This window comes from Nannospalax galili, unplaced genomic scaffold (assembly GCF_000622305.1).
Source record: "Nannospalax galili isolate Female #2095 unplaced genomic scaffold, S.galili_v1.0 scaffold441, whole genome shotgun sequence".
Taxonomy (NCBI): Eukaryota; Metazoa; Chordata; class Mammalia; order Rodentia; family Spalacidae; genus Nannospalax; species Nannospalax galili.
The window spans coordinates 9,496,676-9,515,747 of NW_008348089.1; the positions used below are offsets into that span (position 1 = coordinate 9,496,676).

General features: G+C 48.6%; 1 protein-coding gene across 8 annotated transcripts in view; it reads left to right on the forward strand.

Annotated features, from left to right (window-relative positions):
- The window catches only part of Mprip (myosin phosphatase Rho interacting protein), a 134,574-nt gene that overhangs the window by 80,947 nt on the left and 34,555 nt on the right, over positions 1-19,072 (forward strand). For 4 of the 8 annotated variants that reach the window (XM_029569090.1, XM_008844652.1, XM_008844651.1 and 1 more), the window contains 7 exons: positions 2,032-2,116; positions 6,704-6,932; positions 7,888-8,044; positions 12,091-12,232; positions 12,994-13,101; positions 14,894-14,950; positions 16,023-16,091. In XM_029569090.1, coding sequence (XP_029424950.1) covers positions 2,032-2,116; positions 6,704-6,932; positions 7,888-8,044; positions 12,091-12,232; positions 12,994-13,101; positions 14,894-14,950; positions 16,023-16,091 — 847 coding nt within the window. Of the gene's footprint in view, positions 1-2,031; positions 2,117-6,703; positions 6,933-7,887; positions 8,399-12,090; positions 12,233-12,993; positions 13,102-14,893; positions 14,951-16,022; positions 16,092-19,072 lie in introns of all 8 variants that reach the window. The other 4 variants (XM_029569089.1, XM_029569087.1, XM_029569088.1 and 1 more) reach the window with 2 other exon arrangements.

Sequence of the window (19,072 nt, forward strand, 5' to 3'; positions counted from 1 at the left end):
GGGCAGGAGGCGGGGCAGGCATTTATTTGTTTCAGCAATGACTGAGGATCCCAGGCTTCTCTTCCTCCAACTCTTCCAAAGTCCCTAACCTTCTTGGCAGCCCAGCTCTTTTCTCTTTATGACTCCACCCCGCCAAGGCTCCTTGGCATTGCTAATGGATGACACCTAGGGGACTTCTGAGTACTCAGGAGATACCTAGGACCCTGGTGGGACGTTAACCTTAACTTGGGATTCTAGCAAATTTCTAGGGGCCATTGTTTTCAAGCACTGCTCCTCACTATTCTGACAGAAACATCAGCTGCCACAGGAGTAGCTCCAAGAGCCAGACTTGTTGGTAAGAAGATGGAGCAGGAGAAGAGGGATACTGGGAAGCCCACCCATCTGCTAGCCTTGCAGACATGGTAGTGCCTTCCTTTCTTGCTTTGGGGTTATAGAGAAGTAACCCACAGGACTCACGGCTCTAGGGGAGTAGGCCTTTGCCTGTGCTCTTAGCAACTTGAGCATCCCCCTGGCTTGGGTTGAGCTGGGCTGAGCAGCCCTCTGCTCAGTCACTGTGGTTCCCTGCACAGAGCTTCGCCTCCCCAGCTATCAGCTCCCGAGACTGCCCCAGAAAGCAATGGGATGCTTCCCTTCCCTACAGTAGCCCCAAATTATAGAAGTACCTCAAGGAGCCCTTCTCTTACCCCAGGGGTACTGGTAAGTACAGGGATGTGGCCACCATCACCACGCTAGGCCTAGACCCAGCATAGACCCTGGTGTTTCTGAGATGATTTGGAGCCCTGTCCCTTGTGGTTCCTGCCGTTCTTGCTTGTCTGGAGAGAAGATAGGCTGCCTTGCCCCAGTTGGCTATTGCTGAGGCCAGGTTTCAGAAGCAAGCCTTCCCCCTCTCTACATCACAGTCTGTTTGTCCTTCTGAGATTCTAGACTTGGCCTTATCTAGTCTCTGGTCTCTTCTCAGAAATGAGAAGGTAGGAGCCCCAAAAGTGCTGGTAGCTCCTAAGACTGTGATTAGATAGTGGCAGAGCCAGATCTAGAATCCCAGCCTCTGGACCTCTTTTTCTTTCCACACTTGCTTTTCTTTTAAGATTTACTTCTACTACTACTGCTACTTCTTCTTCTTCTTCTTCTACTACTACTACTACTACTACTACTACTACTACTACTACTACTACTATTATTATTATTATGATGATGATGATGATGATGATGTATGAGTGTTTTGCCTGCATGTGTGTTGTGTGTGAGTGTGCCACATGTGTGCCTGCTAGGAAGCCAGAAGGGTGTTGGATTCCCTTGAAGTAGACTTATAGAGAGTTGTTAGATATTATGTGGGTACCACTTCTTCTGCAAGTGCAGCCAGTGCTCTTCACCACTGAGTCATATCTCCAGCCCCATCTTTCCACACTTTCTATTGCTAAATGACCATTCCAGCATGCAGGCTCTGATGGAGGATCCTGGACAGCTCTATGTGGCCTTATCCAAAGCTGGGATGTCTGACGTCCTTCCTGTGTAAAGGTGATCTGATTTGTTAGCCTCTCACCCCTGAGGTGACCCACCATAGGAACGTTGCTGACACAGCTCCCTAGTTTTCTCCTTTAGGCTTGTATCTGCCTCAGTAGCTTTAACTGGCTCCCAGTTGTTGCCTAGCTGTGCACTTGCCAAATCCACTCTGGATGAGCAGTTTTAGAGCTGAGACTAAGCCCTGGAAATAGGGTCAGTAATGGGACAATGACGTCCTCCATTTTCTGAGGCCTTTGGTCAGTCCTACCTCTTTGTAAGTGTGGAGAATTCATCATGCACTGAGCTCATTGTGGCCATGGAAGGGTCACTGTCCAGCCTAATTGTGACACAGCTCATGCTTCTCCTAGTCTGCTGTATGGTGTAGCCTCACCTAGCTGTTTCACTTTTCATTTGGGGCAACACCTGCCTTGCTCAGTGTCTGGCCACTAGATTGGTATCTCCAGACCTTGGTATCTAAGGTCCTGAGAGCCAGGGTCTTAACAGGTACTGATTCTCCTCTTTTCTCCCCAGGTGGCTAGAGATGCTCATGGTGTATCCCAGAACCAACAAGCAGAACCAGAAGAAGAAACGGAAAGTAGAACCACCCACCCCACAGGTAGGCTGGATGGCATGTCCCCTAGTGGGGATGAGCTTCAGAAGTAGTGAGGGCAAAATGATGATGAGATCAAGTCAAGGCTGAGGTGATCATGCCTTGTCATGCCTCCTCCCTTCTGTCTGCACTCTGGGAGCCATACCAGAGTGACCTGCTGGAATGCCCTGAGCTATCTTCAAGAGAGTTCTGGCTAGCAGGCAAATGCCCCTCAGGGGGCACCTAAGCCAGCTTTCCCTGGAGAGTAGTGCCCCAGGCTAAAGGTCATTAAAGCATACAGTCTGAGAGCTTCTGGGAGACTGAGAGTGGAGCATTGTGCTAGGGAACAGCAGTTAATGTGCAAATATCCCAAGCTGCCTAGTTTGAGAGAAAAAGTCCTAGCTGAATAATACATTTAGGGTTATGCCTTGTTTCTGAATAATACATTTAGGGTTATGCCTTGTTTCCATGGTGATGCGTTGGAAACAGTGCAGCACAGAACTTCTGTCTCCAAATAAGGTAACTCCTTGTATAGGAGACAGCCTGCTCCAGGCTTGAAATTTGGCTGTTTCTTCCCCTATGACCTCGTCCCTTCCAAATAATGCTGCCTTGCGGACAGAGAGGTCACCCCTTACCCAAGAGCGTGTCTCAGAGCCAGGGTACAGTCTCCTCTACCATATACTGTGTATGCCCTCCCCCTCAATCCCAGTTGACCTCTGGTGGGTCTCCTTTCTGTCCCCTTGATCTCCAGAGCATCCATTTGAGGCTTCTGCTTCCAAACTTCTGAACTTTCATCAGAGGCTATCTCCTACAACATGGGGCCTCTGCAGGAAAAAGACAAGAGCTACCTTTAGATTGAAGTCTCTGGGTAACCCTCCCTCTACAGTCAGCTGCCAGAGGCATTTGTGTGACCTCTATGGAACTGTGAGTGAGACTGAAGCTCTGTCTCCATCTCTCCTATTACCCTGTGCAGGTCAGGGAGAATTTTGAACTGGAAGCCCTGGGCTTCCAGCTAAACTCAGTATGGCCCTGTAGAAACTCAGGTAGAAGAGCTGATGGCCTCAACCATAGCCCCTTGAGGAGGGGGCCAACAGTAGGGGGCAAGTGCAAGTCCTCTGAGATTTGGCCAGGGTAGGAATCCCTGAAGCTTATAACCCCATAGGTCTGTTGCCCAGTTGAGACTAGGAAAGTATATCTTCCTTCTGTCAGCCCCCAGGCTCTGGACCCTTGGCAGAGACCTGGATGATTCTGGCCTCAGAGTTAAAGCCCTGCCCTGGCCATGGATGTGTTGAGTGATACGTGTCCTTTCCCAGGATTTTTGTTGCTATTAGGGTATCTGCTGTCTTCTGTTCCAAGGCTGGACCCTTCCCACTGGGGCCTTACTCCATTTTCATGCCAGAGAAGTAGAGAATGGTACCCCTCAAGAGGAAGCTTACTTCCTTTTCCTTAGTTCTGGAAGCCCTCCTGAATGGCTGTGATAGCAGCTAAGAGTCAGTACAGCGTTACCACCATGAGCACAACAGCTGCACTGGCTGTCCAGGACATCTGGGCACCTGCACCCTTCTGACCCAGGCTGGTTCTATGCAGTGTGAGCACCCACGCCCCTTCATGGCTGTATCTACTAACTAGATGTCTCACACACCTGATCAGAAGAAAAGGATCTTTGCCCAAGGATGACACTTAACCTATCTCCCATAAGACAGAATGGCTTTGTTCCTGCTGTTCCAAACAAGAGAAAACGAGCTCTTTTTAGGTCAGGAGTGTGGATCAGACCCTAGTTCTCTGGGGATCTGGACAGGAGAGTTCTGGATAAAGTCAGCCTTTTCCAGGTTAGATACCTGGGATCAGGAGGAGGTGAGAGGCAGCAGTAGCTTGGTGTTGAGAGATACATTCCTAAAGCTCCCAGTCCTGTCCTGGGTCTCTTCCCTTCTGCAGGATTCCATGGTCAGGGCCATACACATACAGGGACAGCCTCCTGCCCTTCTGCTGAGAGGATGTGTTTACCAATGACAGCTTTTTTTTGTTTTTGTTTTTTATTATTTTTTTTATTTTACGTGTATGTGTGTATTGCCTGCATGTAGGTAAGTGCACCCGTGTCATACAATGCCCACAGAGGTCAGAAGAGGCTGTCAGATCCCCTGGGACTGGAGTTACATACAGCTGTTAGCTGCCGTGTGGGTGCTGGGATTCAAACCCTGGTCTTCTGCAAGAACAGCCATTGTTCTTAACCACTGAGCCATCTCTCCAGCCCACCAATGACAGTTTTTAATTGACCCTCACTTCAGGTCTACACTGACTCCACCTGACTGTCCAGTCTCTGACTACCTGGACTTGGAATGGCAGGCCTGGAGTGTGAAGAAGGGGGGCGGGGGGCAGGCAACAGAGGGACCTGGGATGATTTCTGCTTGGGGACAGCCAAGGTAGCTCTGTATCCTGTAGTAACTTATGGTAGACATGCAGGCTAGAGTGATAAGCTGGCTAGAGGGCCCTGGAACTGCATTTTCATAGATCGTTGAAGCCTTCAAGAAATTCTAAGAGCATGGACTGCTCTTGCAGAGAACCCAGATTCAATCCCAAGCACCCACATGGTGGCTAACAACTGTCTGTAACTCCAGTTCCAGGAGATCCGACACCCTCTTCTGACCTCTGCAAGCACTGCACGACATGGGTGCACCTACATACATACAGGCAATACACTCGTACACATAAAATAAAAATAATAAATGAAAAAAGAAAAAGAAAAAAAATTCTAGGGTAAGGCTAATACCCTTAGAAGAAACTTTAGTCTTCTGAGGAGTGTCTCTAGCTGGGGAGTTGGTTACCTAGTGGCTTTGAGCCAAATGAGGGTGCCAGGTATGTGTGTTCTGGACCTATGGGAAGATCCTTCCTGGCTTAATCACATTGTATGAGCCTGGAGTCCTTGAAAATCAACGATAGTACTGAACCAGGGGCCCCAACCAAGGCAGTGTCCTGCCCTTCCTCATGCTTGCCCCTTTCAGGGCATATAAGCAGAAGGGGAGCTGCCTCTACTACCAGCTGTTGAACTCATAGCCTCCTCTGCAAGGTAGGTTTGTGATTGAGACTGGAGGTATAGAGCCATTTTGGGTTATTGATGGTCTTAGTGTTTCAGCATTCTATTCACAAATACATATTCCTGTATACAAATAGCCTGGATACATTAAGCCAGAGGTCCAATAAGAGGGGTTTCAAAAGATGAGAGCAAGGCTAGACGTGGTGGCACACACTTTTAATCCCAGCACTCAGAAGACAGAGCCTGGTGGACCTCTGTGGTTGAGGCTAGACTGGTTTACATAGCAAGCTCCAGGCCAGTTGGCGCTACAGGGAAGACCCTATCTCAAAAAAAGAGGAGGGCCCAGATGGGAGTGGGAGATGGGTATCTGTATGTCACCCCCAGTCTTTGGCAAGAAAGTGAGGGACTTAAGCCATCCTCCTGGCAACAGGATGTTTGACCATAGGGCATGAGTGGGCAGTATAGTACAGCCCTCCTGTCCAGTATAGTATCCCCTCCTGTCCTCATCTTAGCGTCTGAAGAGTTCAGCTAGGTGTGCCCAGAAACTGGATATCTGCCTTCCTAAGTAACTGTCCCACAAACACTTTCTCCCCTGGGTAGTTCCACTTCTGTGCCCTGGGAAAACTGGAAATTGACCTGGGCCCACAAACAAGGATCAGGCTGTGCATAAGAACAGTGAGTGTGTGTGTGGCATGTGTAGGTGTCCAGATTTGAATGGGATTTTGTGTGGCTTATATTATTCCTGATACTGTTAACAATATGTCACACACAAACTGAGGGCCTTAAACCACAGACATTTTTTTCTCAGAATTCTGGGGACTGGGAAGTCCATGGTCAAGGTGCCAGCAGATGTGTCTGGTGAGGGCCTGCTTCCTGGTTCTTACATGGTAGAAGGGGCAAGGTAGTTTTCTTGGGCCCTTTTTATAGGATACTAATCCCATTTGGGAGGGCTGCACTCTTATGACCTAACCATATCCTAAAGGCCCCACCTCCATAAGCCATCATCACAAAGGGCTAGACTTTCTAACATGAATAGAGAACAAACATTAAGGTCTTCGCATTTGTCTTATTTTAGTAGCTCTTTTACATAGTGTCTGGTGTTTAGGTAAGGCCACAAGGCTGGCCAGGCATGGATGCTATGGAACTCACTGCATTCACTTCAGGGATCTAGATAGTAGTGTACCTGGCTCAGATAAATGTTCTCTTCCTTTGCCCTACTCCATCTCCCTTTTTTTGTGTCTTAAATGCTGGAGAGTATAGGTGCAACAGACTCTGAGCCAACTCCTATGGGCTCACCCTTGATGCCCAGGCTGTTATTTTGGGTGCTATGTACAAGGAAAGCTTGTACACGCTCGGTATGTTCTTACAGAAATCTGGGACCTTCCCTCTGCAAGGTGCCGGCACTATGGAGCCACAGAGAGCAGTCAGGAAAGATGGCCTCATTTTCAAACATTACATTCTGGGGCTTCCCAGCCCTCGATACTGTTGCTGACCTGGTTTTTCTTGCAGCTTAGTAGGCAAGACCTGTAAACTGACTTGGGCTATGTGTTCATACATTACCACCCCTACTGCTGTCTTTCCAGGAGCCTGGGCCTGCTAAGGTGGCTGTCACTAGCAGCAGCAGCAGCAGCAGCAGCAGCAGCATTCCCAGTGCAGAGAAAGTCCCCACCACCAAGTCCACACTCTGGCAGGAAGAAATGAGAGCCAAGGACCAGCCTGATGGGAACAGCTTGAGTCCAGCTCAGAGTCCCAGCCAAAGCCAGCCTTCTGCTACTAGCTCCCCACGGGAAACAGGGCTAGAAAGCAAAGAAGGTAAGCATCAGCTGATCAGCTAGCAGACCTGCCTGTCCTAGTGATCTGTCTTATACTGCTGGAGTGGGTCTTCATCCCAGTGGCCAGGAGCTGACACTGGGTACATGCAGGACCCTTAGAGTCCAGTCACAAGCCCTGGACTTTCCTCCTTCTAAGCCTCAGTTCTGCGCTGCACTGGCCTGTCATGACTGGGGTTCCTGGGCTATGAACTTTGACCTGGCTCTGTGACTCTTAAGCCCTATTTGTATAGGAAAAAGGTGTGGCACCTGCTCTGTGAGGATGTTCCCGTATTATCATGTTCTTAGTTGCATTATCCCTTAAATACCCAGTAGATTTTTGTATGCTTGTGATGGAACACATGCATTTTAAATGCCAAAAGTATGTGTCCTGAAGAATTCAGACTGAGGGAGGCAGAGATAGAAACTCTGCCTCTACTGGGATGTCACGGCATGTTAAATGGAGAGGGCACAATGAAGTTAATGGCTTCCTTCCTGGTCCTTCTTCCCTCCCTCTAGCCAGTAACAGAACAGGATGAGAGGGGCAGTATTGCCTTAACTGCTGCCTTTGTAAGGACAGGCGGCAACACACCCCTCCCTGTCTTAAATGTACTAAGATCCTGAAAGGCATCTTGTTGGTTTCTTCCTGGGGTCTTCAAACCATTGGTTGGGAAGGAATCCTGCTTCCCAACCAAACCCCAGACTGTATGCAAAGGGTCTGCTTGTTAGTCTAGCTACGGATAACCAGACTGGAGGAGAGCATAGAGTATGAAGGCAGTTCAGGTGGATGGTCCATTTCCACCTATGATTCTCTCCTTCTACAGCTACCCCAGTCCATCCCTGTGGAGGGTGAAGAGAGAGGGTGTTGAGGCAGCCCCTGGTTGATCTTGTGTGGGCTTTTAGAAAGCTCTTATGGCAGAGCTGACAGCATTTTGAGCAAGCTGCTTCTTCTCTTCTAGAGGACAGCACCATGAATGGGGACCGTGTGGACAGTGGTCGGAAAGTACGGGTAGAGAGCGGCTACTTCTCCCTGGAGAAGGCTAAACAGGACCTGAGGGCTGAGGAGCAGCTCCCCCCACCACTCTCCCCACCCAGCCCCAGCACCCCCCACAGCAGGTACAGTTGCCCTGAGTCACCTTCTCAGGAGCTCGGCCGCCCCCTTCACTCCCCAGGTCCTCGAGCCCCAAGCCGCATGGTCTGCAGCATCTCTCTCGACAGCCTGAGTGAGGCTAGCTGGCCTCCCAACCACATGGACTCCAGCAGTGCTGGGGGGCGGGGGACAGAGGTACTGGGGAGCACCTTTGCCTTTAAAGCCAGCAGGCAGTATGCCGCCCTGGCCGACGTCCCTAAGGCCATCCGGATCAGCCACCGAGAAGCTTTCCAGATGGAAAGAAGGCGGTTGGAGCATAGAACTCGGGCCCGGAGCCCTGGCAGGGAAGAGGTGGCCCGTCTGTTTGGCAACGAGCGGAGGTAAGGAAGAGACTAGCAGGCTATGCACAAATAACACTCTTACACACTCCCTTGGGAAACGTGCTTTCTGTTCAGTGTATGGGACATTTTCTGGGCCCTGGATTGTGACCCTGGTACTCAGCTCCTGGCAGTCAAATGTAAGGCTCTGAGTGCCCATAGGCTGGCTGCTGGGGATTGGTGCTTCCCAGACCAGACCCTGAAAGGCTGGATCTTACCCTTCTTGTCCCATTTTTGTCCTCTGAGGTAACACTGGAGGAAGGACAGTCCTCAAAGCTACAGATAGAAACCAACTTCTCCTCACCCTGGCAATTCTAGGGTGGGTACTAAAAAGGTACCAAGGCAGATAGCTTTGCCTAAGAAAGTAGGGGCAGCATAAGGCAGAACTCCTGCGGGTTTATGAAGTAGTCTTATAAAGCTCTCAAGTGCCCCTTTTCTTCTGGGCTTTGCTGAAATAGAAAGCATAGTGGAGCCCTGGCTTCCCGCCAGTGGCAGAGATGTGGCACTCAACTGCTGAGAAGATAAGGCGCCTGCCTGCCTGCTTTTCTCTTGCCCTGCTGTCCTGCACTTCTTGAGGAATACAGAGCATTCCACTTGAGTGCCCCCCGCAGAAGTGCTCTACCACATATGTGAGCTAGGCTTTACTTCCATACCAGGTTCCTTGGTTGGTACTATACAGACTTCTAGAGACCCATGGCTGCCCCCAGGACAGTTTAAAAGTACATCTGCCCATATTTCTGTGGAGAAAACCCAATTTTCATTAGGTTTACAAAGAAATTCTCTGTCCAGAAAGGCAACTCCAGAAATATCTGAGTGTTTTCCCTGTCCTTGGTGCAGCCTGAAGTTCAGATGTTAGGGGCAAGGGGAGATGACATGCTCCTGTCTCACTAAGGGTAAGTTGGAGGAAAACTTTCTATGTCTTACCACCTTTTCTTAACCCACAATTAGCTGACAGTCAACCCAACCTGTTCAAATGTCCCAAATAACAGGGCCAGTGGACCCTCCATTGGCCTCTAGGACCAGGGAAAGCTGCTGGAGAAGAGAGGAAATAACTTGCCCACTTCCTAAAGACAGAGGACACCAAGTGCTATGCCTTCCCCCCGCCCCCACAAACCCATACTCTTGGCTGCCCTCACAGTGCATTGGTGGCTCAACAAAGCACTTGTTACTCTTCACTTTTGGTTCATGGAAAATTCGAGGCTCCAAAATTTGGGTGATTTCCCACCCTCCTGTGGTCAATAGGTAGTGGGCCTTTAGGAGGAAGTGTGATCACAACATACAATGCAGGACCAGGACCCACAACATTATTTTTAAGCATTCAGACAAACACAGAAGTACAGGGTCTTACTAGCAATTAAGGAGGCTTTCGGGGTGGGCAGGGGAGGCTTGCACTGGCTGGTGGGCAGGCTATGTCTTGGTAGCTACAGGATTGGATCAACCTAGGCTAGTACCAGGTTACAGAGTTAAGTTTTGCTCACCTACTTGGCTAGGCTGCTTCTCAGAGAAGTTAATTTTGAACACATTCTTGTCCACCTGCCTGAGGTAGATGCAGTCTCTAGGCTTTGCTTTTGCATGATCTTTGCCACTCGTGGGGATGGGTGTTGCTGATGTTGGTACCCTAGGACACTAATCTTCTAACTTCTGCACACTGACCTTCTAACTGTACCTTTTTAATGATCTTATGATCTTACTGGTTGCTGTCACTGTGAGGCCTGCTCTCTGGTTCCCAAGTTGTCCACTTGGTGCTGGCCCCTAGTAGGTTAGCATGACAAGCCGTCAACTACTGTGCATTGGGTGGTGGCCAAGACAGACCTGCCCTGCCCTGCCAAAGCAGCTGCACTACAGGTTCAATTCTGGAAAATGTTGGTGAGCGAGTAAGCAGCACTGCCTAAGCACCAGCAGCTTTGGACATGGATTCTACTCTTCAGATTTTAGTGCCTTTGCAGGGCTTAGATTGTGAGTCACCTCTGGCTGCTGAGTGTGGAGAAACTGTGGTCCTTGTGGCACCTCTAGTGACTAACAGAAGACTAGCACCCCCCACCTCCTCATGTGGGGTCTACATCTGTTTTTAGCTATGGGCCTAAGTGAGGCACTGGCTATCACACCTATGATACTTCAAAGGCACTACCTTAGTAACAGAACCAGCTGTGCAGAGGTTGTCTAAGCCCCTGGCCTCACAGCATCTCCTGGCATCCATTTTGAGCAGCAAATGGCAAGTGCCTCCCATTTTCCATGCTGACCACTCTGCCTGGAACCCTACAAGCCCACAGCATATGTACTGGTCTAACTTGGCACGGTCCTTCTTCTGTCCTAGAGCCTTGAAGGCCCCTAGCCAGACACAGCGTTCTTAACTGAAAGGCAGCAGAAGCTTCAAGGCCTATGAGTGGCCATATCTGCCTGTAGTAGTCTGACTGTGCAAGATACCTTGGCTGCACTTAAAAAGCTCTCCTCTGTGCCTGGCAGCGAACAGCTGCTTAGCTTCCTGCTCTCAAAGTCAGCCTCCTCACCTGTCTCCTCAGCACATCAGCCTCTGTGGGCACAGCAGGCTAACCTGGCACCAGTTCTCTTCTAACAGTGCTAAGTGTGGAAGCAGAGCATGCCAGAGCCCTCCTGAGCCCTGACTGCCCTCAGCCTCTGTCTCCCCTGAGGAAGGGACTTCTCAAGATAGATTTACAGTGATCCCTGAGAAGAGAGGTTTCTGGAACCCAAGCCATACCCTTCCTCACTTTTAGAGGTTTTAGTCTCCTGGGCAGGACCTTCATCACTTTCCCTCAGCTCCTCACCCCTTATCCAGAATGTATACTCTGAGGGAAGTAAGTAACCTTAGGAGAGTAGGTGTCAGGTCTGCCCTTCCAGTGGTTTAAGTCAGCTTCCAGGGCCATGGTGGGCAGCACCAATCTTCCTGCTAAACCCCACCACAATGACTCCTCAGACTGTGGGATGATCATGGGTTTTCTCCCTCTTCAGCCATTATCTTGGGATTTTGCTGCCTTAATTCTTTGAGTAACTTTGATTTATCATGATTTGATTTTTAAAAGCAGTCCTTTTCTGTTCATTCATTTCCCAGCCTTGTTTTCTTTCAGGTCTTACCCTCTCCGCCCTCTGCTGTGTCGCTGTGGCGTTCGCGCCTCCTCCACCCGCTTCGCTCCCATCTCAGCTCCGTCTCAGTGGCAGACCACCTGATGAGGCCGCCGGCTTTTACATGAAATCAGCTGCTTTGTTTTTGTTTTGATTTGGATTTTGATTCCTTTTAAAGATTAGCAGAAACTGTTAATTCACGGGCCTCTTTCTTGCTAAATTATGGACACCCTGGGGGGCTACATTGTGACTGGAAAGTATTGTGTATACCAAGGTGGTGGTTACCCTTTATTATGTCTGACTCAGGGAGGTTGCCAGGTACCAAATGTGAATCCGGTGTGGGGGCAGAGCCAGTGCAAGTCTGATGTGGAAGGGCCCTGTTGGTGTTCCAGCCCACCATGAAGGGGACACAGGTGGAGCTCACATGGGCTGAGCCTGTGCCCCAGACCCCCATCAGTGCTGTGTGAGAGGTGCCTAACACACTTAACAGAGAAGCTGGGGTGAGGTTAGGCTAGGTGTGCTGATTGACTACAAGAGCCCCTTCTGGACCTGAGACCCATCCAGTCTTGGGAACAGGGAGAAGCTCTGGCTCAGCAGCTTTGTGTCCTCTCTTGTAGGCGGTCCCAAGTAATTGAGAAATTTGAGGCCTTGGACATTGAGAAGGCAGAGCACATGGAAACCAGCGTGCTGACCATGGCCACCCCATCCAGTGACACTCGTCAGGGCCGCAGTGAGAAGCGGGCCATCCCCAGAAAACGGGTGAGCTCCAGTGTGGGGCCAAATGGGGCCTTTTGAGGTCTGGCTTGGGTCTGGGCAGCACACTGCTCCACATGCTCTGAATTCCCCCATACCGAAGACATGCTTCTGAGCCTCCACACTTCACTCTCTTCCTCCTTTTAGCCTTTTGAGTACCAGCCTGTCTTCTGCATCTCCTTTTAGAACATCAGCCTTCAGTGCCACAGGATGCTTGAATGAGCTTTAGATCCCAGTCATAACTAGCATAGTATCTTCCCACTGAGGCTATTCAGCAACAAGGCTGAACATGACACCTTCTATCCTTCCTTTATCTTTGGAGTAGCAGCTGTATCCTCATTTCTCTGCTTGGTCCACAAGATCCACCAGCTTCAGCAGTCGTCCTCCTCCAAGACTCCTCCAGCTGCTTGCCCACCTACCTCTTCTGTAGCCTGCTGTGCCTGAGTCCTTCTTTCTAGCTTCTTTGTGCTCATGAGGTGCCTGCTGCCCAGCCTGGCTCTTCTTTCCCTTAACCGGGAATCTGCAGAATGGGATGGGGCCAGGACAGTGATTGTGACCAGGCATCCAAAGAAAAGGCTGCTCCACTGACCATGGGATGCCAAAACATGGGTCATCTCAGACCTGCTGTGGAGTCTAGACAGAACATTCTTCCTTGCTGGGGGCAAGGCCACTCCCACTCAGTGAGGGGTGGACAACCTAGTTTGCTGCCCCTACTCCTGCCCAAGTTGTCCTGGGCTATACTGATGGGCGGCTGCTCTTTGCCACAGGACATTACCAGTGAAGCCCCCACAGCTCCTTTCTCAGATGCCCGTCCCCTGTCTCCACATCGAAGAGCCAAGTCACTGGACAGGAGGTCCACGGAGTCCTCCATGACGGTGAGCCCAGGCCATGTGCCAAGTTCTTTGGAGATCTGTGGCACCACCACAGCTGCTTCTGGCCACTCTGGGCCACTGTCCATTTGTGTCCATATGTCCACACCAGCCCTCCCCTCTGTACTGCCCTAATGCCTATGAATGCCCATCCACTGGTCTACAGTTTATCTGAAACCAACCATTCTTCCCTTCTTGGGCCCAACAGAACTAGGGGCTATGAGGCACGCTAAGCAGCATGTGAATGTCCCTGCACAGGAGGCTGCTACAGCTACAGCTGATGTAAGGTCCCATTGTCACCTCTACTGCCCTCCTTTTGGTGTTTGTTTGTGGCACTTGGAACAGGAACCACGTTGCACTGGCAGTTTGTCTTGTTTGCTACGGGTTATGCACAGGAATGGAGCTACAGTCAAGGCACGGGTAGACTAGCAACCCCAGCGACCTCTGCATGTAGCCCTTGCTCCTCAACACTCTCTACAGCCTCCCAGGAGACATGGCACGGATCACCAGTTCTCATCCCCAAGTCAGAGCAATTTCTCTATCAACTCAGCTGGTAGCCACTATACCTGGCAGCCACCAGAGGCCCAGAAAAAAAAGACCCACAGGGACCAACATCCACTGTTCCCTGGGGCAGGTACAGCAGCAATGACAATCACTGCAAAATGTTTAAAAATCTGTTATAGATCCACAGCTCATCAAGTCAGCCAGAAGGGCAGTGAGCAGTCCTGCATCCAAGGTCTCATGTAGCAGCAGCAACAACCGTGCACACCAAAAAGGGATTTTCTTCTTTATGAGTCTCTGGGCTGGGGCACCCTAAAATGTGTCACCATTACTTTCTGTCAGTACTTCAAACAACTTGTCAAAGGGGCAGTCTGGTGGAGCAGGAGTTACAGCAAAGCTCCACAGAGGAGTCTTGTCTACTGTGGCAGGAGTCCACTGTGGCCTCTCCACAATGGAACAGGAGCTCCAGGGGTGCCTGTCCTGGTTGTTGTCTTGTCAATTGTTACCTCTTCTCCTGACTCACTACGTGTCCTTGGAGTAATAAGAGATATTAATGCCAGTTTCTGGTCAGGACAGCTATGGAAGACTTGAGAGCTCTGGGGGGTCCAGAGAAGAAGCACCTGAGGTCTGTGGAGCCTGACCTCCCAGGTGCACTATATGGAAGCTGAGGTCCTCAGCTGGCCAGGATGCAGGCTGCTCCTCGATGGAGATAACACCGTACTAGAGCCTGCTGGTGGGCAGGCCCTCCCCTGCCTTCCTGTGTGAGGAATGGAGACTGAACTTCTTGGTAGAAGAGTTACCTGAGAGTCTAGGCAGGGTTCTGCTACTGTTTCTTCCATCCCAGACATGGTCTGCCTCCTAGGCTTCTGGTCTTCAGTCCTCCTGCAACTTCAGCAAGAGCCTTTGGATTCTCCTTTCAGCTGTTGCTGCAGGTGTCCCCTATTTTCCTGTGCCCAGGGATGCACAGGAAGGACCTGTACTATGCCCTAAGGCAGGATGTATACAAGTCCTGAACAAGTGGGAGGAGAGATCTCAGGACAGCCAGGTGGCCAATGCTCCTGAGCCCAGGTCAAATGAGGCTGTGCTGTATCTCTTGTCTGTCGTTTCCTTCCCTAGGAATACATGCCTGTGTGGCAGCAACACTGGGACAAGGGGGTGGGCATACTTGTCTGGCTGTGAGAAAAAAATCTCTCTGGTACTGTTTCATCTAGATGAAAAGAGCCCTATTGGACATGCTTTATCTATCACTGGAGACCCTGCGATGGTTTCCCCTGAGCAGTTCTTTTTTCTTTCTTAGCCCGACCTGCTGAATTTCAAGAAAGGCTGGCTGACCAAACAGTATGAGGATGGCCAGGTGAGTGTGCTTAGCGGCTGTGACCTAGACAGCTGGGGAGCAGAAGCAAGTCCTAGCTTGTCTTTTCCCTGACAGAATCTGTGAGCCTTGATTCATGTCCTTGTCTTCTACACATCCTTGTCTTGTGGACCAGGACTGTGGCAGGACCCCCATCTGCTCACAGATTGCAGGTGTACTCCCTTCATTGCCATGGCAGGGAGCACCTCTTGACCTCTGGCCTGAGGACCTTCTACAACATCCTACAGTCCTAGCCTCCGGGTGTGATCTCTCTTAAAGTTTCTCTAGGAATCTAGGCTTCCCCAGCAGTAGGAACAAGCCTATGGGGGTGGGGCTGGTTTGTGTTTCCATAAGGCAGCCATATAGGCAGTCATTTAGAGCTGTAAATCCTTGTGTTAGAGAAACCAGTTCAGCTTTGGGGGCACTATTAGGCCCTGAGAGTTTTGCATATTACCAAATCCAAACAGGAAGAGGCATTTGCAGCTGACCTGTAAGCCCCACCTTGGTCTGAGACTTGTAGACCTCCTGAGAAAACATAAGAAGGAGCTTGATTAGGTCCTTCCTTACCCCGAGGCCCTTAAAGCATGCATTTATCATCCTGTCTGCTTTTTGCCTTTCAAGTCTATGTAAAACATCTTCTCTCTCCTTCCACCATATCAAATACCCTTGGCCTTGCCTAAAGACTCAAGTTCCCTTCTTTGCTACTCTAGTGGGTTGGTTTATACCTGCTGGTACAGTGGGACTCACTCATCAAATGAATCAGGTTGTGGCTCTCAGCACCATTTTCACTGCCACCTCCATGTGATGGATCCAGCCACTGTCTGTAGCCTCTGAAGTTAGAATGGAGGCCTGCAAAGCACTAGTCACCAACCGCAGGCTGGGGCACAGAGCTAGCCATGGCCTACCATTCTCTACTGCCTCTTTGCAGGAGTGCATCTTACCATGGCCTCCCTGAAGTTATAAAGGCATAGCTAGCTGCTTTACCTACATTCTCCAGGTGCCTGAACTCAGCTGGGGTCTCCCTGGTACATTGGGTGTGCTGCCTGGTAGTTGAATGTTTCTTTCTCCCTCTTAGTGGAAGAAGCACTGGTTTGTCCTGGCTGATCAGAGCCTGAGATACTACAGGGACTCCATGGCTGAGGAGGTGAGAATTCTCTGGGACAAGGTAGCTGAAGTCTCCTGTCTGTGGAAGGGTGGCTCTTTGCCTTCTTGGATGTTGCAGGCTCAGTCTGATGGGGCAGTGAGTGCAACCAGACCAGTTTTGATGGCAAGACTATTTCCCACCTGTGATATTATGGTCTGTTGAATTCTTAAATTAGGTACCTGAGTGTAGTAAGTTTTAGTAACTTTGTCTGTTCTTCAAAGAACAATGAAGTTTGAACACTTAGGTGAGGCAATCTGGGTTTGTTTGGTTTTGATTTTCAACAAAAGGATTATGTGGTAAATTGAGTCACTGCATGAATTAACTTACATCTTGTTCTGCCTTGTGGCAGTGGAGGAACAATCTTTTTTAATTACAGTTTAAAATTTTAATTACAGTTTAAAATTTTTTTATTTAGAAGAGGGGGTTATGTGCCATGGGGTACTTACAGAGGATACCCTGTGGAAATTGGTTTTCTCTTTCTACTATGTTGATCCTGATTGACTTGCCAGCAGGCACCTTTACCTGCTGACTGATTTTGTCAGGCCCCCTAGACAGTCTTGATTCCATTAGAGAAAACCAACCAGAAGAGGCTCAACACCTACCAAAATCTGTGTGTGCTTTTTCCTTGATAACTCCATCTCAGACCCTTCAGAATCATCCATCTACAAGAGTCTCAAGTTTGCCATTCCATGCCTACATAATAGAAGATGGAAAAGAACTTAGTGGGATTGGTTTGTAGATTTAAATTTTTGGCATCAGACTCCTTGGCCTGAAGGGGAAGTTGTTGGTTAGAGAAAGCAAGGTCAAAGTAGTATAGGTAGCCAATTCTGAGTAAAGTTGCACCTACTAAAGTATTTAACTTTATATAATTAGCTTATTTCTTCTTTTTGATGTTTTGATCAAAAGGCCTTGACCTTTAACAGATACACCATCTTTCCAGCCTATATATATATATATATATATATATATATTGTGTGTGTGTGTGTGTGTGCACCACAGCATGCATACAGAGGTCAACTTGTAGGAGTCCGTTCTCTCCTTCTACCATGTGGGTTTTATGAATCAGACTCAGATCATTAGGCTTGGCAGTAAGCCACCTTTACCCACTAAGCTATCTTACCAGCCCCCTAGTGAAGTATTGTGGAATGTGCCCACAACAGTTCTGAGTATAACTTACAAACCCTTGAATCCCTTCCAGGAAAGCTGTAAGGGTCAAAACTGTGCTTATAATAGAACTTCACTCTGTTAAAATAACGTTGATGGCACAACAGCAGTAATAGACGAAACCCAGTGCTCTGGAAACGGGCCACAGCCAGAGTGTACCAGCAATCATTGAGTGGGCTTTTTCTTTCCCATAGTCATAGTGTTTAAAGCAACAACAAAATAGTTTCTTGATGAGGAAGTAAAAGTTACTGATTTTATTTGGTCTCAACATTTCAGTTCCCATCTCTTTAGTGTCTTTTTGTAATTTTTTATTATCATTTGTGCTTGCATGATGTGTATGTGTGGGCATGTGCATGTCATAGCACACATGTAGAGGAGGTCAGAGGACAACTTTAAGGAGTTAATTCTTTCCTTTGACCTTTACATGGGTTGTGGGGGTGGAACTCAGGTCACCAGGCTTGTATGGCAAGTGTCTTAACCAAGACATCTTGCCAACCCATTTTTAGTGTTCTTCAGGTGGGAAATGTCTGTCAGTCACTCAGCTGCATGCCTGAGCCTTCAGGCTGTCTTGTTGTAGCACACCCATACATTTAGCTGAGTTTCCAGCTGAACTAGCTGCTTTTTGGTGAAACATCCTTAGAAAAAGCAGCTAACAGACAAGCTGTGGTCATTCAGTTTAGGGGGTTGGCAGGCATTTTCATGAAAATGAACCAAGAAACCATTTCTTTAAGGAAAACAATGGACAGAGTTTGTTGCCAATGATGATGCAGTTTGGGCTTTCAAGAAAAACCTGGTATGGGCACAGTGGCATGTACCTGAAGTCTGCTAACTCAAGAGGCTGAGGCACGAGGGTCATGTGGATCCAGGAAGTTGAGACTGCCCTGGGAAATACAGGGAAAGCCTATCTCAAAAAATCAGAAATTGAACCTGGTGTGATGGTGCATGCCTTTAATCCCAGCACTTAGGAAGCAAAGGCAGGAGGATCTCTGTGAGTTCGAGGCCAGACTGGTCTATATAGTGAGTTTCAGGCCAGCTGGGGTACAAGGGAGACCCTGTCTCAAAAAGACCCCCCCCATTAGAAATTGAAAATTTTCTATTCATAATCTTGAGAGCTTCCCTTTACCTAATAGTAAATCTATGATCCAATATTTTGCTTCTGTAGAATAAATTGTGTTGCCATATGAGGGCTGTACATAGCTTAATATTTTCTTAAAGATTTTTTATGTATATGTTATGTGCCTATGTAAGATTATGTGTACCACAAGCATGCAATAGAACTGAACTTCTTCCTTTTGCAACTTTTGAGACCACTTTGTCTTCATACGTGTCAGCCAAAACAGTACATAGAGAACTCAATGCAGAAACAGAGAGTCCAGCTCCATCTCCAAAACAGGCATGTAAGAGACCTACAGAAATTCACAACACTGCCACTCTAACCAGTGACTGTTCATCATATTTTGATTTTTAATCATTTTTAATTTTAGCATATGTAGCTCAGGCTGGTTTCAAACTTCAAAATAAATGCACTCCTCTTCCTGCCAAGCTGGGATCTCAGGTGCAGACTACCACACCCAGCTTTTATTAATGTTTTCCTTAAGTGGATAAGTAAATATTTAAAATTTTAATATGGTAAATATCAGTAGATGAAACATAAAACTCTGAGTCTCAATTTTTTCCTAATTAAAAATATATTTATTTATTTATTTATTTTTATTTATTTATTTATTTTTTTTTTGGTCTTTTTGAGATAGGGTCTCTCTGTAGCCCCAGCTGTCTTGGAACTCGCTGTGTAGACCAGGCTGGCCTTGAATTCACAG